Raw genomic sequence first — 18,531 nt, forward strand, 5'->3', positions numbered from 1 at the left:
ATGTTGAGAAGTTGGCATTTTCTGGACAGATAAAGTTTTTTTGCAATGGACTTCCTTGGTGGTGCATATAATACTATGATTGAAACACAGATAGTATCAGCTGGCTCCAAGCTTCTATCTAGCCTCTGTAAGGAGCAGAAAAATGTCTGTGTTTGTTGCTGGTTTGCCACTTGTCTTAGGGCTCTTCCAGACTTCTGCTGTTTTGGGGTGGGATTCAATCACATACCAGTGAGTCCATCTTTTGCACCGCAAACCCACTTCTTCCTCCCCAAAGCTGGTTTCTGTGACAATGAGAGTGATGGGGAAATGCCCCAGAAAGTGTGGAATACACATAACTTTCCCACAAACAATTCAGAATAGTCCTGTTCTTGCAAACTTGTGCAAACAAGGCAGCATGAATGCTCAAGAAACAGGTCATCTGCAAGTGACCTTAGCTAAATGATAATGCATTTCAGGATGCTCGTGCCAATACATCAGAGTCCTTGCCACCAGCTCTCTAATCTGGACTGAACAAACTGCTTTTATTCTGCCAACTGTAGGTTCTAAAGTCAGCTTTTGGACTGCTCTGACCCATAAGAGAAGCAGTCCCAGGCTAGCTGCATGCATCTCCAGGCCTACAACCTCTGTTATTTTTTCGCCTGCTGTATTATTTCCATTAGTACATTTTTAAAAATTCAGTGCAGAGAAGTAGCTAGGTCAGCATTGCCTCCCATTGCTTTTCCAATTGAGGTAGAAGCCAGGACACTCATACCACATGCAAACTAAATAGGGCTGATAGTGGCTGTATCAGTAGCAGGCAGAATTATGAGCTTCAGTCAATTTTCTTGGTAGATTAATCGACTTAAGCTTCTGCTGCAGTTTGTCATCTGATTAATTAGTAGCGCTAATAGTGAAAGGGAGCCACCCTGCAGACTTCAGGCACATGCCAGCTCCTCCTCCTTTGGAAAAAAATAGTTATACCAGCATGTTCTGCATGCATGAGTAAACAGAGAAATATAGGATGAAGATGCCCCTTGTTGCTCATTCCCCTTATTCCCCCCCTCCCCAATCACTGTAGTTCCACAGACGGCTGTGTCTTTGTACCCTTTGAACTGAGGACAATGCAAGATTCCTCCATGAAATTCAATGCAATTTGCTGACAGCCAGTCCCCTTCCATAGCGAGACACAGCATGTCTGACTGCAGCAATCCTGACCTAAAAGGACTGGCTTGAGTCCATTAGGCAGCAGGCACAATTACTCTTTGCCATAAAGCACCGATGTTGGCAGATTCCTCTCTCCACTGAGTACCATGAGTGATTTGCGAGGCGTGCTTCCTTCCCAAAGGCAGCTCAGGTCCTGCAGGGAAACTTATTTTTAGAACGCCATGGAAAAATCCCATTGGCTTGCCTTAGGTTCTCCCAGTGATCTGAGGTGCAAGGAGATTCAATCCCAACCCAGGACATAATTGAGTGCCCCAAGTTCTTCAGGGTTCCCTCACCTCTTCCTAGAAGCATTCTATAGATATTACACATGCCTACAGACTGAGGCTGAGTATACATCATATGTTTAAAGCACACATGAGGTCTATCTATGATATGCCATAAAAAGCACATGGTGCATATCACACGGTAACATGTCTTTCATTCTTAAATGCATGCTATTTGTCATTTTACTCTGAATGACATCATCCACCTTCTATCTTGTATGCAAGCAGCAAATACTCTTGCTAGTATTACATAAACAGAAAATGTGGCGTCTCCAAGAGTTAGAGAACGGAATCCTTTTGAAGCCATACTGCCTAATCATAATAAATAATACTGCCAGAGATCTCACCATCATTTCCCTAGAGTGAGCACAGATGTGCTTAACCCAGTCTGCCAGGTCTTTCAATTATTGACTTATGAGTTTCCCAACTTGCTTTCCTTCCCAAACACAATTCCTTATACTAGATTCAAAGCACCCTAGCTGTGTATCTCTCTTCAGCCACCCTCCCACTCTGTTTTCCCCATACTGCAGACTGTGCCAATTGCCTGCATAGGTCTAATGAGCCCAGACTTTGTTCAATCTTCCAGAAGTTTTGCTCCTCTCGTTGAGCTGTAGCTAATCTTTCAGCCTTTCTTGTTGATGTGATTCTGTGCAGTGATCTCCAATGTGCAGCCTGAGTTTCCTTTCCAAATCTTCAGGTTTTTTTTTTTTGGGGGGGGAGACACACCATGTCTGAAGATCCGTAAATGAAATTTTAGGCTGCACTTTGGGGAGCGCTGCACAGAATGGCAATGAGAGATACTAAAACACTTCCAGAGCAGAACTCCACTGCAGATAATTACAGGTTCCAAGCACTAGGCATCATCGTTGGCTTTGGGCCAGGCATGCCCAGCATCTGCTCAGGTCGATGCAGCATTTCTGCTCATGCCAGCAAACAGCTGGATTACCACTGGCTCTCAAGCCTCCATTCTGCTGATGAAGTGCTCAGCTGCAGGGTTTGAGAAGCTTCTCAGCAATCCATATTGCTCCTTTAATTTGCCTGTATGACAAGATCCTCTGAGAAATTTTTCTTGTGTCTTTGCACAATGCATCTGACAGGGTCCTGGGCTGTATGAATTGGGAAGAGATGGGAAGAATGGAGGAGGGCCAGAATGACAGGTTTGTCTTCAGGGTGAGGCAGAAGAAGCAAGCATCCTGGCTTGAGAGTTGGGTGTGGTTCTTCTGCAGGTGTATACAGGGTTGAATTAGGCTTGCAGCTGATATTTATATCTGTGTGTCTGGGTGTAAGTATGCATATCTGAAGTCTCTCTGAAGTAGCACATAATGACACTATATTTTTAGACCTTAGCATTTATTTCCTTCCTTCTTTCCTTTTTTTCTTAAAGGTAGCACATATATATCGCAGAAACATGCACAGCTAAACTATTCCTGCTATCTGCATGTATCTCTGTTTCCCTTATGTTGCTGATGTGGAGTTTTGGAACATTCAGAAACATTCACAATTTTCAAGACAGAACACACAACAGTAAAAGGTTCATAAGCAGGCCAATTTCTACGAGGGACTAGAGAGCTCAGCTTGGGTGGGGGAAGATTCACATAAGGCAGAAGAAATTATACCCATGTTGTTTATATTCCATGAAGTCTTCAGTACCCTATATAGCTCGTTGCCCCTTCTTTATGTCTGCTGAATAAATTCTGCAAACTAAGCAAAGACATGAAAATAATAAATGTGCATAATTCGTAGAGATTGCAGAATCCAGCCTTTTCCTTAGCACTGAACTCCATAATTCAGAGTACATTTGAAGGAGCAGCTGAATAGCAAGAGGCCCCAGGAGGTAAAGAAGACAAAGAGCAGATCCTGACGCAGAGTAGAGTGGGCATGAACTGAGAAACCAAGGGGAAGGATAAGGAAATAAGGCAAAATCCTAATGCAAGGATGATGAACCTGAGGCCCTCCAGATGTTATTGGATTACAATACCAATAATTCCTGGGTTGCTAATGGTGCTGATGGCACTTTGAGCTGAACAACATCTGAAGGGGCCAGGTTCATCACCTTTGCCCTAAAGAAAGGACAAGCAGAAGAGACAGTGAATTGAGAAAAGGATTAATCAGTGAGAAAGGTATTATGAACAAAGCTCCCATATGGCCTCAAGCAGGTGTGGAGAGCATTTGGCTCCTCCAGATGTTGCTCAACTACAACTCCCATCATCCCTGGCTAATGCTTGCTAGGGCTGATGGGAGTTGAGACAACAGTGACTGGTGGTCACCTGGAAGTTGCACTAAGGAGAAAGCAGAGCAGGCAAACCCCATAAAACAGGATAAGGGACCTTGTGCTGTTAGGAGAAAGGGTGAGGACAGACAAAGATGCTTTGGAGATTAGAGGGGTGTGGGTCAAGGAGTGATATGAGAACAGGACTATTACTTCCAGGTGCCAGGAAACTTCCCGTACCTTTAAAAGTACTGTAAAAGGGAGAATCCAACCAAGGGTGGAAGAAGCCACACCAGGAACTGTAATTATTATTTTAATCAAATGGTCAAAGCAAAGGTACAGAAAATCTCTCAAGGTGTGAAAATTGCAAGTTTAAGGGGATAGCAAGGCCCAGAGATGCAGGCTTGAGTTTGAACTATTAACTAAGGGCACTGCATCTAAAGTTGCCCAATTGTGAACTCGGGAGAGGGGATACAAATATATTTAATTTCATGAAAAATTATGGTTTATTGGTATCTTTCAGTCCTGTTTGGGGAATATCATTCCCTGGAACAGGGAGAAAACCCCATTATCTTTAATTCAAAATAAACATTCAGAAATCATAAAATGCTTTTATCCACATTTCCCTCCGAAGATGAACACTCCCTGGCCAGTTCTAGACAGTAAACATGGAGGATCAAGTATAGTGCAGACACTCCACCCCAGGGAGGGCTATTCTGAAGGAGGCCCTTCTGTCGCTGTGCCCTAAGTGCCCATTAGTGCGGCCAATTAGTCAGTCCCACACCATATACCAGGTCTCCCTTAGGCTTGGTATGTGAGGGGTGGGTATGTGGCAGCTGGAGCCAAGCGTTCCCCATCAAAGAGAACTGCCCTGGAAGCGGAGGCAACAACACCCGCCAGCAACACCGGGACCTGAAGCTATGCGCTATCTCCCGCTTTGAGGTTGGGATGGCACGTGCCCCAAGTAGCCCGCACGCCGGCTCTCGGAGGACAAGCAGGAAACGAGCGCGAGCCCGGTTGCTCTTTTCCTTGCTCTGTACAGCTCCGCCTCTCGCCGTCCCTCCCGCGAGTCAGTGCCGGAGCCCGGCGCTCCAGCGTGGGGACGCCCTGGGGGGATGCGGCTCCCACGAAGGCAGCCCGCCCCCTCCCCTTGTGGTGGAGATGCCATTCACTGAGGAAGCCTGAGCGTTGAGGCTGGGGGCGAGCGAAGCAGCGGTTGAGGAGGGGATCGCGCTGGGGGAGCGGGTCGTCAGCACCGCGGACAGCGCTAGGCGGGGCGCTTTGCCCCCGACTCCTGCGCCTCCGATTCCAGCACCAAGGACAGCGCAGAACTCTCCGCGCCCGTTGCCCACCGCGCTTCCCCGCTGCGGACGCCGCCCCAGCCCTGCCGGTGGCGACAAGCTCCGGGGAGCCGAGCGCTTCCTCCGTCTGCGGCAACAGGGACATCGCCCTTAGGTCGGCTTCCTGAGAAAGGAGGAGCCTTCGTCACCAACCTGCTCTAGCCTCGGCTTCGGACTCCCGGGCTCCCGAGCAGCGTGGAGCAACCACGCTGGCAGCACAACATGGCAACCGAGGTGAGCAGCGCGGGGAAAGCACGAAACACAGGAGGAAGCTCTGTCGAGTCATGGCAGCCGCCGGGAAGCATCTCCTCCTGCCTTGCCTGCCTAGTTTCTGCCCGGTGCGGTAGGAAATCGCCAGACCAGGCGACCCTCACCGAGACTGGCTGCTCCGGCACCGCATCCCCTGGGTTTGTTCTGCAGGCCCCAGAAGTCCCTTGTGCCTCCGACTTCAGCGCGGGTTAAAGAAAGGCAGCGCCGAGAGCCTCCGGCGTGTGTCTGGGGCTAGGGTGGTTGGCACGTCATGGCTCCCTCCCCAGAGTGGCGCTTCCCCTGCTCCGCAATCCTGGGTCACTAAACAAGGCAGGGCATTGCTAATAGAGAACGAGACCTCGCTATGCTCAGTGGCTGAGGCAGTGTGTTTCTCTGGGTGCAGCGCAGGGAGTCTCATGGCAGTACCTGCCAGCGTCAGGCAAGGGGCAGGACGGCGACAAGAGGAAGCCACAGGGCGAGGACAGCAGCACCCCTGATGCTTCCCCAGGCTGTCCTTGGCATGTGGCTCTGGTGATGGAGGATGAGACCACCTGTGGCATAAGACTCTCCGATTTAAGTGTGAATAATCGGCAGCCACCCCCACCCCATTGCTCCGTGAGGAAGGACTCAATGGTAGAGCCCTGGGACCTCCAGGTAGGACTGAGAGAGAGAGACCCCTGCCTGAAATCCTGGAGAGCCACTGCCAGCCAGTGTGGGCAATACTGAGCTAAGATGGACCAATTATGTGGCACAGCATAAGGCAGCTTCCTAGGCTCCTATGTGGGGTTCAGAGCAGAGCAGAAAGGTGGGGGAACGGGGATCCAGCAGCGCTATCTCTCCAGGTGTCCTATAGCCAGGAGCTCTCCAAAGTCAGCTTCTTCATCTTACACCTCAAATCCATCCCTTAGGGCTGTTCGCCACAACCTATGCTCTTCACCTTCCCCCTCCCGCGCCACAAAACAAGGTCTTGTTTACAGTCGTTGTTGTGCTGCTACCGAGGCAAGATGCAGCAGCGAGCAGGCGAAAATGGTCTGAGCCGGAATGGCAACTATCGAAAGGTTGTTACTAGGGGAAAGGCGGCAGTTTCTAAATGCGGGTGGTGCGGCGTGCGCGCGGGGAGGGGGGGGTTGCAGCCTGCTACTATCGCCACAGCAAGGCATCCCTGTAAAAGGCCAAAGCATCTGAGCACACAGTGCGCCCTGAACCCTTCCCCTGTAGAGTAGACCACTTCCCCTTCCTGCTAGGGAAGTCAATAATTTTTATCCCAGCAGCAGATCTTCAGCATCGCAGCCCTTGTTGCTGAGGTTAAGACCTCGGTTGACTCCCATCTTGCACATGCTCAGATTAAATAACCCTTGACTTGAGCCCAAACCGTCTTGGAAAAAACGAGGGCTGTTCCGAAATCCAGGTAGAAAACAACTGCTGACTTTCTCAACATCTAGGATGATTTATTAATCTGGAGGACCCGAGGTCCAAAATAACAGAGCATGTGGGAAATTTAATGAGGTCAGAACCTGAGGCATGCCTTTTTTCGAAGTCTTGTAAGGAGACGTCTAATAGGAAGGAAAGGTGTGCTCTCCCTGCCAGACAGGGTGGGGGCTGCTTGCAAACTGGGAAGAAATATAAGATTTCATCATGCCTCTAAACAAAGCCAGCATCAGACTGTGAACAGGCAGGATGACAGATTATCCTACACTTGCTTCCCAGGGGATCTGAAATGCCTCTTGGAAGGTTTGAAATTGGGCTGAAAGGATTTCTGGATTATATATGCTGGCCAGCTACAGAAGTTTAAAAAGGTAAAGGTAAAGGACCCCTGACAGTTAAGTCCAATTCCACAAAGCTCATTAGAAACTAAAGGCAGTGGGATGGACCCTGGAGCTAAGAGGTGTGTAGTTCCATATCGATTCTTAATCACTCTGGGATTCATCACAAATAGGAGAGGAATAGCTTGAGACACAAAATCTGCTGCCACCTCTTGGATTATCCATCACACAACTCTATAACTCCCAGCAATCCTATTCAGGACTTTGCAAGCTGTCAGTTGGCATATACTGCTGCAGTTAATTTCTGCTTTCTTTCTGTTACTCCATTCTACATCTTTCAGTGTTGGTTTTAATGTTTTGGACCTGCTATGCTTCAACTCAAGCTGAGTAAATTTCAATAAGTTTTTTTGAGAGCACATAACAGCTAGATAGTTGGTTTTTTAAAACAGTTTTTGCCAAAAGTGCACTTTCTTATTCTGTTAATACCTTATTGACTTGTCACATCCTCATTCAGCATATTCCATTATAAATAATTGGTAAACCAATGAGTCATACAACCTGAAAAATCAAGATACAGAATTACACCTCAATAACAACAAGGTGTTCCAAACCTAACAATGTATTTTATCCTTACACTATCAAACCCTCAAAAATGATGTGTTTCCATCAAAATATTTTTGTGAAATTGATTTTTCCAGAAGGTTATTAAATAGTTCCAATTTTCCGTATAGCTTCTAATTGTGTTAATCCTATTCCCATACTGAATCAAACAACATGTATTAACTTTATCAAGTAATATATATTCCATGCCTTCATAAATCTTTCATAGCTTTAAGTTATTATTCCAAATTGTTTTTGTGATTTCAATTCTTGCAGATATAATTTGGTTATTGAAAATCCTTTGGTTTTATCCATGTCCTCTGCTCTATAACACAGGAGAAACCTTAATGGTATTGAAGGCAATATAGAGAGAATGGGCTTTTACAGAATTGGTGTGTGTGTGTTTCAAAAAGATGGGGAAAAATGCATTACAATGCAGAAAAATATAGGTAGTGCCAAGCTTATTTTCTTCTGACATAAATTTTGTACATCTCCATTTCTTTAAGCTTGCTTATATATCCCTCTTTCTGTCTGATTAACTATGTCTTTGGGAGTCTGTATGCAGGGCTTGGGAAGCTTCTGGAGAAAAGGCAATCTCCTTCAAAAGCAATTTAGTTCTGCTGCAGAACAAATTATAAGTATAGCTGGAAATACAGATTTAATAGGATTTTTTATTTTTATTTTGGTTACCCACAGTTTAGTTCACACTCACATATACGTTACATCATTGCATGGGTCAAACACAGTGGACCTTACTCCAAATGGAACCAGGACATTTCGAAAAAATAAAGAAAAGTGTCTGGTTATACCAGTAATTTTTCAGAACTGTTTGGATACTTCATGAAGAAGGAAACTGCATGAGGTTTTTAAAGGCTTAGATAATCTGGGTTTAGGAAATGAAAGTGTCAAGAGAACACAAAAAGTAATATGGCATGACAAAGACAAAGATGCTGAGCATAATTGTTAGGAACAAGTGACTCAATGTATTGTTTTATGCGTCTTATGCAGTTTAATTATTACTGTGACACAATAAGGTAGGGCAGAAATGGGTCGTGAACCCAGGATTACCCACACCGAGTCTAATGCTCCAGTCACTGAGGCACACTGCTCACTGCTCAGTTGTGTGTGTGTGTGTGTGTGTGTGTGTGTGTGTGTGTGTACACCCACCCACCCACACACACACCCCTTCTGGATGAAATAGGACCAGAAAGGAAACGCCCATTAGAATTGCCAGGGGATATTCAGCTACAAGCTGGCAGTTTATGAAGTTATATTCATAAAGTCACAAATCTAGGGGAGGCTGGAACAACTCAGAGTGTTTAACAAAAATGTTTATAATGGGTTAGCCTCAGGAAGGATACACACTTTTACTCCCAAAAGTTATGTGACAGATGTCTGCAGTGTTTATGGAGGATCTTGCTTTGGGGTTGTAGTTCTTGAGCCTACGTTAAATAAGGAGACAGATGCAAAGGCTAGACTCCATATCAGCCTGAGGCTCTTACCTTTTTACCATGCATGATCTGCTGCTCTTACTTTTTATCTGTGTCTTTGGTTGGCTGGGATTCAAACTGGAGGTGGGATGAGTCTTTACATTCAGCTCAATCCAGTCTCAGAGTTGGCTGGCAACCAGGGGAAGAAAGAATGTTTGGGGAGCAAAAAAAACCTCTGTGGTTTATTCTGGAAGAACTTGTTCTTGCTTTGTTAGGTGTGTCCCTTCAATTGAGGTCATCCTGTGATCTTTCCTATATGTTCCTGCCAGCCCCACTCTTTGTAAGATATATAACCCCAGAGTTTCAGGTTTTCCAGTCATTGATGGTCTTGGGAACCTGCTCCATTTCTTACTATGGAGCATCTTGCCAAGTTCCATTGATAGTCCTCTTGCTCCAACAGCAGCAGGCACATGTTGCTTGTATATAGGGATAGCCTATAAAATGCAATAGGAGAGCTGATTCACACATGGACGTTGCACAGTTCTCAGCCAATAATGTGCACTGCCTCAGTCGGAAATTACTATCTGTTTTTATATAAAAGCTTCTACGATGACTGTTTTACACATCTAAGTTACTAGCTAATGAATATGGATGTATGAATTTACTCCATGTCTAACCTTCAAACTGCATTTCCAAATCTAAAATCCTTACCAGTATTCTAAGATGATGCTGAAGAGATAAGGAACTGTGTTACAATCCACTGCAGCAAGGCTTACCAGTATTGTGAACTACAGTCTCATAGAACATATTTTCAATCAGTTTTGGATAGGATTGCAATGCTGAATTGGTTAAACAGCTGTTGAATGGCCTTCTGGTCAACTAAAGAGATGCCCTCCAATTAAGTAGCAGATCAAAACAACTGTTCTTTAAATGCAAGCAAGTGTTAAACGCCATCTTAGAAGAGTCATTCTTGCTTCTTGCTCGCACAACCAGGGAGGGAATGCTTCTTCTGAGATGGTGCTCTCAATGAGGAGTGGCACACATCAAAAAAACAATGGGTGGCATCCAAACCTGTGCAAACCATGTTCCATTTGTGCAAAGTAACTCACCTTCCTCCCCTCTCACCCTGCACCCTCAAAATCTACTCCAGAGTGTTTGTGGGGATGGCTGAAGGGGAGATGAGAGAAGGGGATATTTCCATTGCACAAGCAGAAATCAGTTGCATGAGAAGAGCAGCATTGACTACAACCCAATAACAGTACCCCATAATCATAACTATTTTTAAAAATAAATATTTGTATCCAAGTCAATGTAGATTCAGGGACTCTTTAGAGCAAGGGTAAAGAACCTGCAGCCCTCCAGGTGGTGTTGGGCTCCATCTTCCACCAACCCCTGCTAGCATGAACAATGGATAAAGAGAGTTATAATCCAGCAATATTTGCAGGGCCACAAATTCCTGCCTTAGATGCATGGCATCAGGGTATGGTGTGAGCTTCCCCCACTGTTCTAGAAGGCACCTTTGCCTGTTGTAACCACCTGCCTCTGCTCTTCCAGGTCCACAATCTCCAAGAACTACGGCGGAGTGCTTCCCTGGCCACCAAGGTCTTTGTTCAGCGGGACTACAGTGACGGGACCATCTGCCAGTTCCAGACCAAATTCCCTCCAGAGCTGGACAGCCGGGTACAGCCAGTTTTCTCACAGGGTTCATGCTGACTGGTGAAGCAGGTGACAAATCCTTATGTCAAACGAAGGCATTGTAGTCTGGATGCCAGTGAGAGCAAGGTGTTAGTGCACCAATGATGTTTCAGATGCTCTAGAAATCTTAAGCTGCACAGAGTGGTTTGCTGCCTTCTTAAACACCTGGGGTATGCCTCATTTCCTTTTATGATTTATTCTAACTTGTTAGCTGTTGTGAGCATATACAAAATGCATAGCAGACCATCTTGCTCAAAGATCTGCACACACACACTTCCATTCCACAGTGCACCTGCTCTTGTTCCAATGCTCCCTTCTCCATGATAGCATCTATTATTGTGCACTGGGTGAAAGATGGGTGCCATAAACAATGGAATGGCCTCCTGTGCATACATCTTATGGCATTCTTTCTCTTTTTTTCTCCTCACCAAAGATTGAGCGGCAACTTTTTGAAGAAACTGTGAAGACCCTCAACAACTTCTATGCGGAGGCTGAGAAAATAGGGAGCAGCTCCTACCTGGAGGGATGTCTGGCCTGTGCCACAGCCTACTTCATCTTCCTCTGCATGGAGACCCGCTATGAGAAGGTTTGGAGCCACAACATGCATTGTATTGTGATGTAACAATTGACGTTGTTGTTATATAATATTGATTGGTCAATATGGAGTGTGTAAGTTAGATGAACCACCTGATTATCCACGTTCATAAGATGTAGATTCCTTGTTTCTCCCATATTTAACAATATCCTGTCCAACCTCTTCTTGTGCCAATAATCTCAATTTGTGAATCATTGGGGTTAAAGGTAAAGGTAAAGGGACCCCTGACCATTAGGTCCAGTCGTGACCAACTCTGGGGTGGCGGCGCTCATCTCACTTTATTGGCCGAGGGAGCTGGCGTACAGCTTCCGGGTCATGTGGCCAGCATGACTAAGCTGCTTCTGGCGAACCAGAGCAGTGCACGGAAACACCATTTACCTTCCCGCCGGAGCGGTACCTATTTATCTACTTGTACTTTGATGTGCTTTCGAACTGCTAGGTTGGCAGGAGCAGGGACCGAGCAACGGGAGCTCACTCCGTTGCGGGGATTCAAACCGCTGACCTTCTGATCGGCAAGTCCTAGGCTCTGTGGTTTAACCCAGAGCGCCACATCATTGGGGTTAGGACTGAACTAAATAGGATATAAAGGGTTACCATCCGGAAATGTTGTGATCACAACTATTGTAGCAAAGCTGTAGCAAACTGACACTATGCATCGGTGCACATGGTGCTGAAGCACCCAGAAATTAGAATGCCAAGCTGATGTTTTTATTTATATACTTGCTTTTATTTACTTAATTGTGATAGTATGTGATCTGAATCCTGAACCCACACAACACAGGATCATGTAGACAATGAGGTCACACTGGCAGAGTTTTTAGCAGGAATCCAGTGAACACTTCACTCATGCATATGGACTGTAGGATTACTTGCACGTAATGAACACCTAGAGTTTCAAGAGTGGAGAGAGAAGCCCAGTGTGGACACACCCTCATTCTTTGGTTTTGTTCTTTAGAGTCCCCCCCCCCCTTCCTGGTTGTGTCTGAAATTTGCTTATCTCTAACAGCAGGTAGGCAGGACCTTGAATATCCTTGCCTAGTAGAGAGCTCTGGTAGAATAGAACCAGGGAGACCTGCAGCAAAATGTTGCAGTGTGGAATGTTCTTGGGCTCCTCCAGATGACCTGTTTATTGAGCACTCATCCCAGTTTACTAGCACAAAGTTTTCAGGGCAATTTTACAGTGTCCTCTCTTTATTGAGCATTCCACCTGAATTGTTTGTGGGGAGGTTATATGACTTCTTGTCAATTGACCATCATCACACACTTTTTAGTGAACTTCCTCATCACTTTCCTTCCTGCAAAAAGTCTGGAACTTTTTTAAAAGTAGATTTGTTGTGCCACAGCACTTTAACTGTGACAACCAAAATTTCTGGTATGCAATTAAATTCTTCCTGCGATATAGTGACAGTCTGTTCAGTACCCTCCCCAGGATACTCCATTACATTTCCCACCCAATCAGTTTTCCTCCCCCCACCCACATGCTGCAATAGTATTCCATGGCCACTGAACATGTTCTTTTTGGGGTCCCCCATAATTCCCTCCCTAAAGATTCTTTATACTTCTGCAAAAGTTAGAGTTTCCTGAATCCTGTTGATACTTCCCTCTTGCCCATAACTGCCTTAGCTTCATAAGCAGTGGTACTGATGTCTGAACATAAGAAACAGAGGGAATAATGAACAGGATTAAAAGGGAAATGCACATGATTTAAACTGACAGCCTGTTTTAAGCTGTAGGGAATGCTTTCTTTGTCACAGGTTTTGCTCAAAATGTCAGACTTGACAACTCACTATTTTCCAGGGTTGGGAAAATATTCAAAATAGCAGAGCATTCTGGTACACTTAACAGCTCTCCCTTCAGGTTTTATACATTTCATCTGAATGCAGCTCTACCTTTCTGTGAAGTCTTCAGCTAATTTAGATTGGGCTCCCATGCATTCAAGATGCAATGCAATTCACAGGGGCACATAAATAGCGTAGGAGAGAGGCTAAAATAATTCTTTTGGTTTCACTTACAAAAAATGTTCTCAGGCAGATAGTAGGGCAACATGCTCTGTGTAGGAGCATAGTTAGGCAATAGAGTGACTTGTCTTGGGAAACTTTCAAAGATTGATGGTTATCAATCAGAGATTACTGAAACTGGGAATGGGATATCTAGGTGAACACCAGCTTCTGTTATTGAGGTGTTTCATCTGTTGAGGTTTCATGAAACACCTTTTCCTTCTTGAAGTAGGTGAATCCAAGAACTTCAGAGGATCCCAGTAAATGGGTCATCTTCCCTATATTTTGTGTCTCATTCTCTGGGGCTACATCTTCGCCAAATAGTTGCTGAATGCTTGTCCAATTATCTCACCAGGTTCTGAAGAAGATCTCCAAGTACATCCAAGAGCAGAATGAGAAAATCTATGCTCCTCGAGGGCTGTTGCTGACAGACCCAGTGGAACGGGGCATGCGAGTTGTATCCTTCCTGGTTAGCACCAAAGGGGAAAGGGGAAGATATGGTCACCATATAGATCACTCTTCTTACCCATGTGGCTGACTCTCACCAACACACGCACACCCATTTCCTGTGTCCCAGTTGAGATTCTCTGCTCCAAATTCAGCATTCAAGCTCAAAAAAGAAGTTGCAGGATCGTACTACTTAGTCTACTTACTTATTTTACAGTGTTTGTTTACTGCTTTCTAACCACAGTGGCTCTCAAAGCAGTTCACAAAACTAAAATCAGATCTACAGGCAGATGATATTACTCCACATCAACAAATCAAGTGCTATCAGTGATATTTTGAACAATCGCATTGTGTGACTCTGCTCCCTTGACAAAAGTTTGGGGAAATGGGGCAATATAAGGCTGAAGTTTTTAGGAACATAGGAAACTGCCTTATATGGAGTAAGACCATTGTCCCATCTTGTCAGTACCACTGAGCTATGACCCTTCCTAACTGCTGCTCACTTTTCTGCTGCTCTCAGCAGATGGGATCAGCTGGTTTGAGGCACAGTGTAGGGACAGTGATGTCTAAAGTAACACCCCAATTCCCTTTGCTGGTGTTGCTGCCTCCCCAGGTTCACCACAGTGCCACAGGAAACGACCCTTGCTCCCAAAGGGGCTACCAGGCCTATGCTTAGCAGCCAGAGGTTTTTGGTCTTTGTGGAGGCAAGCTCCTTCACCAGAGGTTGTGTCCAGCTACTGCGGCTTCTGGCTCTGCTCCCTTGAAGGGATGTGGTGGCCAAGAAGAAGTGGGTACTGAAAGGCCCATGTGTTTCCTCCAACCCACCAAGCATTCCTGCTGCCCTAGTGCTGCCAGGACTCACAGTTTCCTGAACTCGTCAGCAAAATGTATTTTAGCCTTCAAAAACACAAGCAAAACACCGTAGGGATTATAAAGGATGTGCTTGGGATGTGTTTGTTTAGAGCTTTAAAACTTTGCTCTTCAGATGAAAAGGGCTTGCAAAGACCAGAAATAAAACAGTCCCTGCCTTTGGGCTCACAATCTAGGGGACACAGCACAGAATGAGAGATTTGGGAGGGAAGAGGTAAAAGCAAACTCAGGTGCAAGTTTTTAGTTACAAAGAACATCTCATAATGGAAGGCAGTAGCATATAACTTTAGGGCTGTCCCTGCAAGAGTGAGCATGCAATACATTCATGGGGCAACGACTACTTTTTGTGTAAGGAAAGATTAACTGTCTTATCATGTGCTTGCTTACTCTTTCAAACATAAGTTTCACTTAGTTCAGTAATACTTACTCCCAAGTTAATAAAGCATTGCACGCTTTCAACTATTTGGCTTAGATAAGTGGTGGTTAAGGAGTGGAATTAGACAGATATGAAACTATGACTATGGAGCAACCTTCTTTCATCTTCTGTGTGATATCATACAGGAGGAATGGAAAGCCTGTCACCCCACAGATGTTCTTAGGTTCCAGCTCCCATGGGCGCCAACCAACATGGTTGGCCAATAGTCTGGGATTATGGGATGGAAGCCACAGATTAAGGGCTCGTCCACATTTCTGCTTGTCATGCCACTTTCCCTGGGGTAATGCAGCTCTTTACCACTGAATCGGAGCAAATGTCAATTGGGTTTTCCATGGACTGACACTTGCTCCAATTCAGCAGTAAAAAGTGGGTTTTCCTGGGAAAAGAGGTGGGGCAAACAGAAAACCTCTGGGACCTGTTCTTTCTAGGTGAGGGATAAGTAGAAGTGAGCAGAAGCTCCAACAACACAGGATGTCAACCCCTTCTGTAGAAGAAGGCACCTGATGTCAGAGAAAAACAGATGAGGCATATTTTTACCCAGTGCATAGTTGACTTGTGGAAGCACAACAACATGTATTTGAGACAGAGCAACTGCCTGAAAGGTGTGCTGTCATTTCATATTTCAGCTGCACATGCCAAACTGTCTGAGGTTGGAACAGTCAGAAACTTGCTCTTACCAGATAAGCTGAAGTCTTACAACAGGGGTGAGGAAACTTCTTCCGTCTGAGGCCTCGTTTCCTCGTGGGGAACCTCCCAAGGGCTACTTGCTAGTGGTGGGTGATGCCAGAGGCAAAGCTGGGTGAAAGATCAGATGGGACTCTTCCAGCATAAATCAGAAGTTTATATACATACATCTGTCCAGCCAGGCAGAAGAACTCAAGGTGGGCATACAGCAAGATTGTCCCAGGAGAGGCATGGCCTAGGGAGTTTCCTAAAGGCTGGATGGAGAGATCTGGAGGGACACAGTTGGCCCCTGGGCTGGAGGTTCCCCACCCTGTCCTACAGCATTGTCAAGCTCTATGTGCATTTGTGGCTGCTGAACAGGGGTGTGCGAGGCTACTAGCTCTCCTTGTTCCCTGTGTCCTCCTTATCCTCTTGCCCACAGATCGAGATCTCCATCTATGAGGATCGTTGCAGCAGTTCCAGCTCTGGCAGCTCAAGCAGCAGCAACAGCAGTGCTGGTGGCGGGGGTGGGGGAGCCGGGGGCCGGTGACTGGCACAGAGTCCCGGCAGGGATTTGTACTGCCGGGACGACGGTGTCTCCGAGATCCGCAGACTGCGCTACCAGAGCACCCGCTTCTGAGCAGCCCCAGGGGGGTTGGGGTGCTGGCAAGGAGGGTTGTGACACCCCTGGGGAAGGGCTTGTGACAACCAGCGGGGGGCAAAGTCTTTCTAAAGAGGATGAGCCCCAAATGAGCCCAGTCTCCCCGTGGCTCAAAACCTGGATAACCTGAACTACTTGACACTTCCTGCGGGCTCCTGGGGACACTCCTGCCCACCCCCTCCCCGGGATGTCCAAATGTGTCATTGTCCAAGTCCTGTCCTCACAAGCTGCAGGTACACAAATACCCCGTCCGAATGCAGCCTCTTGCTCAAGGTCAAATGACCAGTAAAGATCAGCCCAGCATGGTGAGGTGGGGTGGGGTGTGGGTGAGGGAACTGGTGATTTTGGGACCCTGTGACAAGCCTTTCCCTGAGCACCACTGTCCTCTCCCCTCCTGCATTGGCACTGACCCCCCATCCTAGCTCCTGTCTTTTGCTTGCTGCTGTGCATGCCATTCTCTTGGCACTTTAGGCATGGTCTGAGCACCCAACGTCCACAGTGCTGTGGTGGGGCCCCTGCAAGTGCTTTGCCCACCTTCCCCTCCCTCCTGCAGAGTGCTGGTACTGGCGGAGACGTGCCCTCTCACAGATTCCAGGATGGACTCTGTACTAGGGCACATGCCTCATGCTCTGGATCCTTCTGAGGCAACAGAGGGACAGGGGCATTGTATGGAGCCACAGGAGGATGTGAGGCAGCAGCACTGTCCCCCTCTGGTGGGATAGCAGCACGGATCCTGTCGAGATCTATAGAGTCTTCCAAAGTTGAAAAACTGCACCTTGCCACCTCTGGCCAGCTGCAACAGGTTTTCCAGTTCAACCAGGGATCATGGAGAGCATCAGAAGATGGGAGATGTTGGAGGTGCTTTAGTGGAGAGGCCTCTGGCTCCTCAATTCCTCAGCTCATCCCAGTCCAATAAGCATCTTTGGGATTATGTATGTAAATATTTAATATAGCCCTGGCTACCAAAGCTCCACCCCTCCCTTCACCCTTACACCACATTTGGCAAACAGAAGAAAGAGGAAGGATGAAAACTCTGAGGTGGGTATGGAACCCTGCAATATTTGACCCACTTCCCTAGTGCACAGGTGTTTTGCAGCATCACCTTATCACTTGCATGCACAAGTTGTCTCCTTGCTGCATGTTCCCTCTCCCTCCTTCCTGTAAATAGCTACCTGGGCCCCACATATGTATGTTTGAGACCCTCTTGGTTCTGGAGCTTCGGTACCTCTTCTCTGAGTCCCCAGTGCCATTCTGTGAAATGAGATGGGAAGGCAAGGGGGAGACGACTGAGCCACTGGGTCAGTGGACTGGGCTGCCCAATGAACAGGTGTCCAAACCATGGGCGAAGCCTGCCACCACTTCTGGCAAAGGACAGCAGCTCCAAAAATGCTTCTAGCTTCTCACACACCACACGTCCCACGCACAGCTAGATGTCCTTGTGGGGGTCACTCAGTATAAGACTTTGTTTGCACCCAGCTGTGGAGGGGGAGATTGTTGGAGGGTAGACACTAGGCTGTTTTGGATGCTTGGCCTGGGCAAACTCAGCAGTCACTCCACTACTTCGTTAGTGCTCCAGACTTCTTGATTTCAGAATGGGATTTCCTCCTTTTTGATGGTGGGGATGAATGTGTTTGGAGAGTGATCAGACCCTGACTGTGCTGCAGGGAAATGGGAGAGCTGCAGAGGGCATCACAAATGCATAGAGGTTAAGCCAATGGGACCCTGGGAGGGTTTCCCCCCTGAGAAGTTGCTCCCCATGCCATATATTGGACTCATGGATCTGGTCATAGTTTTATCCCTCTGGCTCTACATGAAAACTTCTGACAATAAACTAGAAGTGAGAATCTACCAGTGTTGCTTTCTTCCTATCTGTTCTCTTAATAAATAATAGACCTGGCTCCCGCACATATATTTCATTCACAGCCACCCATGCTGTTGTCTTAAGGCTGCATAACCCATTAGTAACAATGGTTCCCATGAATTAAAATACAAAATATAGTATAAATATAGTATGCATTGCCTGGATGATTGAGAACTATCAGTAGGCTTACACTTTTAGGACCCTGTTCTGCTTTTAGGACCTTTATAGGGAAGTTTTTAATGTTTGATG

The 18,531-nt window shown here is 46.4% G+C and overlaps 1 protein-coding gene across 2 annotated transcripts in view; it reads left to right on the forward strand.

Moving 5' to 3' along the window:
• The window catches only part of GOLGA7B (golgin A7 family member B), a 33,681-nt gene extending 15,412 nt beyond the window's left edge, over window positions 1–18,269 (forward strand). Inside the window, exons 1-5 of one of the 2 annotated variants that reach the window (XM_079976162.1) lie at window positions 4,707–5,249; window positions 10,612–10,737; window positions 11,186–11,338; window positions 13,700–13,801; window positions 16,203–18,269. In XM_079976162.1, the coding sequence (XP_079832288.1) occupies window positions 5,238–5,249; window positions 10,612–10,737; window positions 11,186–11,338; window positions 13,700–13,801; window positions 16,203–16,310 (501 nt within the window). In that variant the 5' untranslated portion in view covers window positions 4,707–5,237 and the 3' untranslated portion in view covers window positions 16,311–18,269. Of the gene's footprint in view, window positions 1–4,706; window positions 5,250–10,611; window positions 10,738–11,185; window positions 11,339–13,699; window positions 13,802–16,202 lie in introns of those variants that run through there. The other variant, XM_079976161.1, reaches the window with a different exon arrangement.
• The last annotated feature ends 262 nt before the right edge of the window (window positions 18,270–18,531 follow it).

This window comes from Podarcis cretensis, assembly GCF_951804945.1.
Source record: "Podarcis cretensis genome assembly, chromosome: 5".
NCBI classification, from domain to species: domain Eukaryota; kingdom Metazoa; phylum Chordata; class Lepidosauria; order Squamata; family Lacertidae; genus Podarcis; species Podarcis cretensis.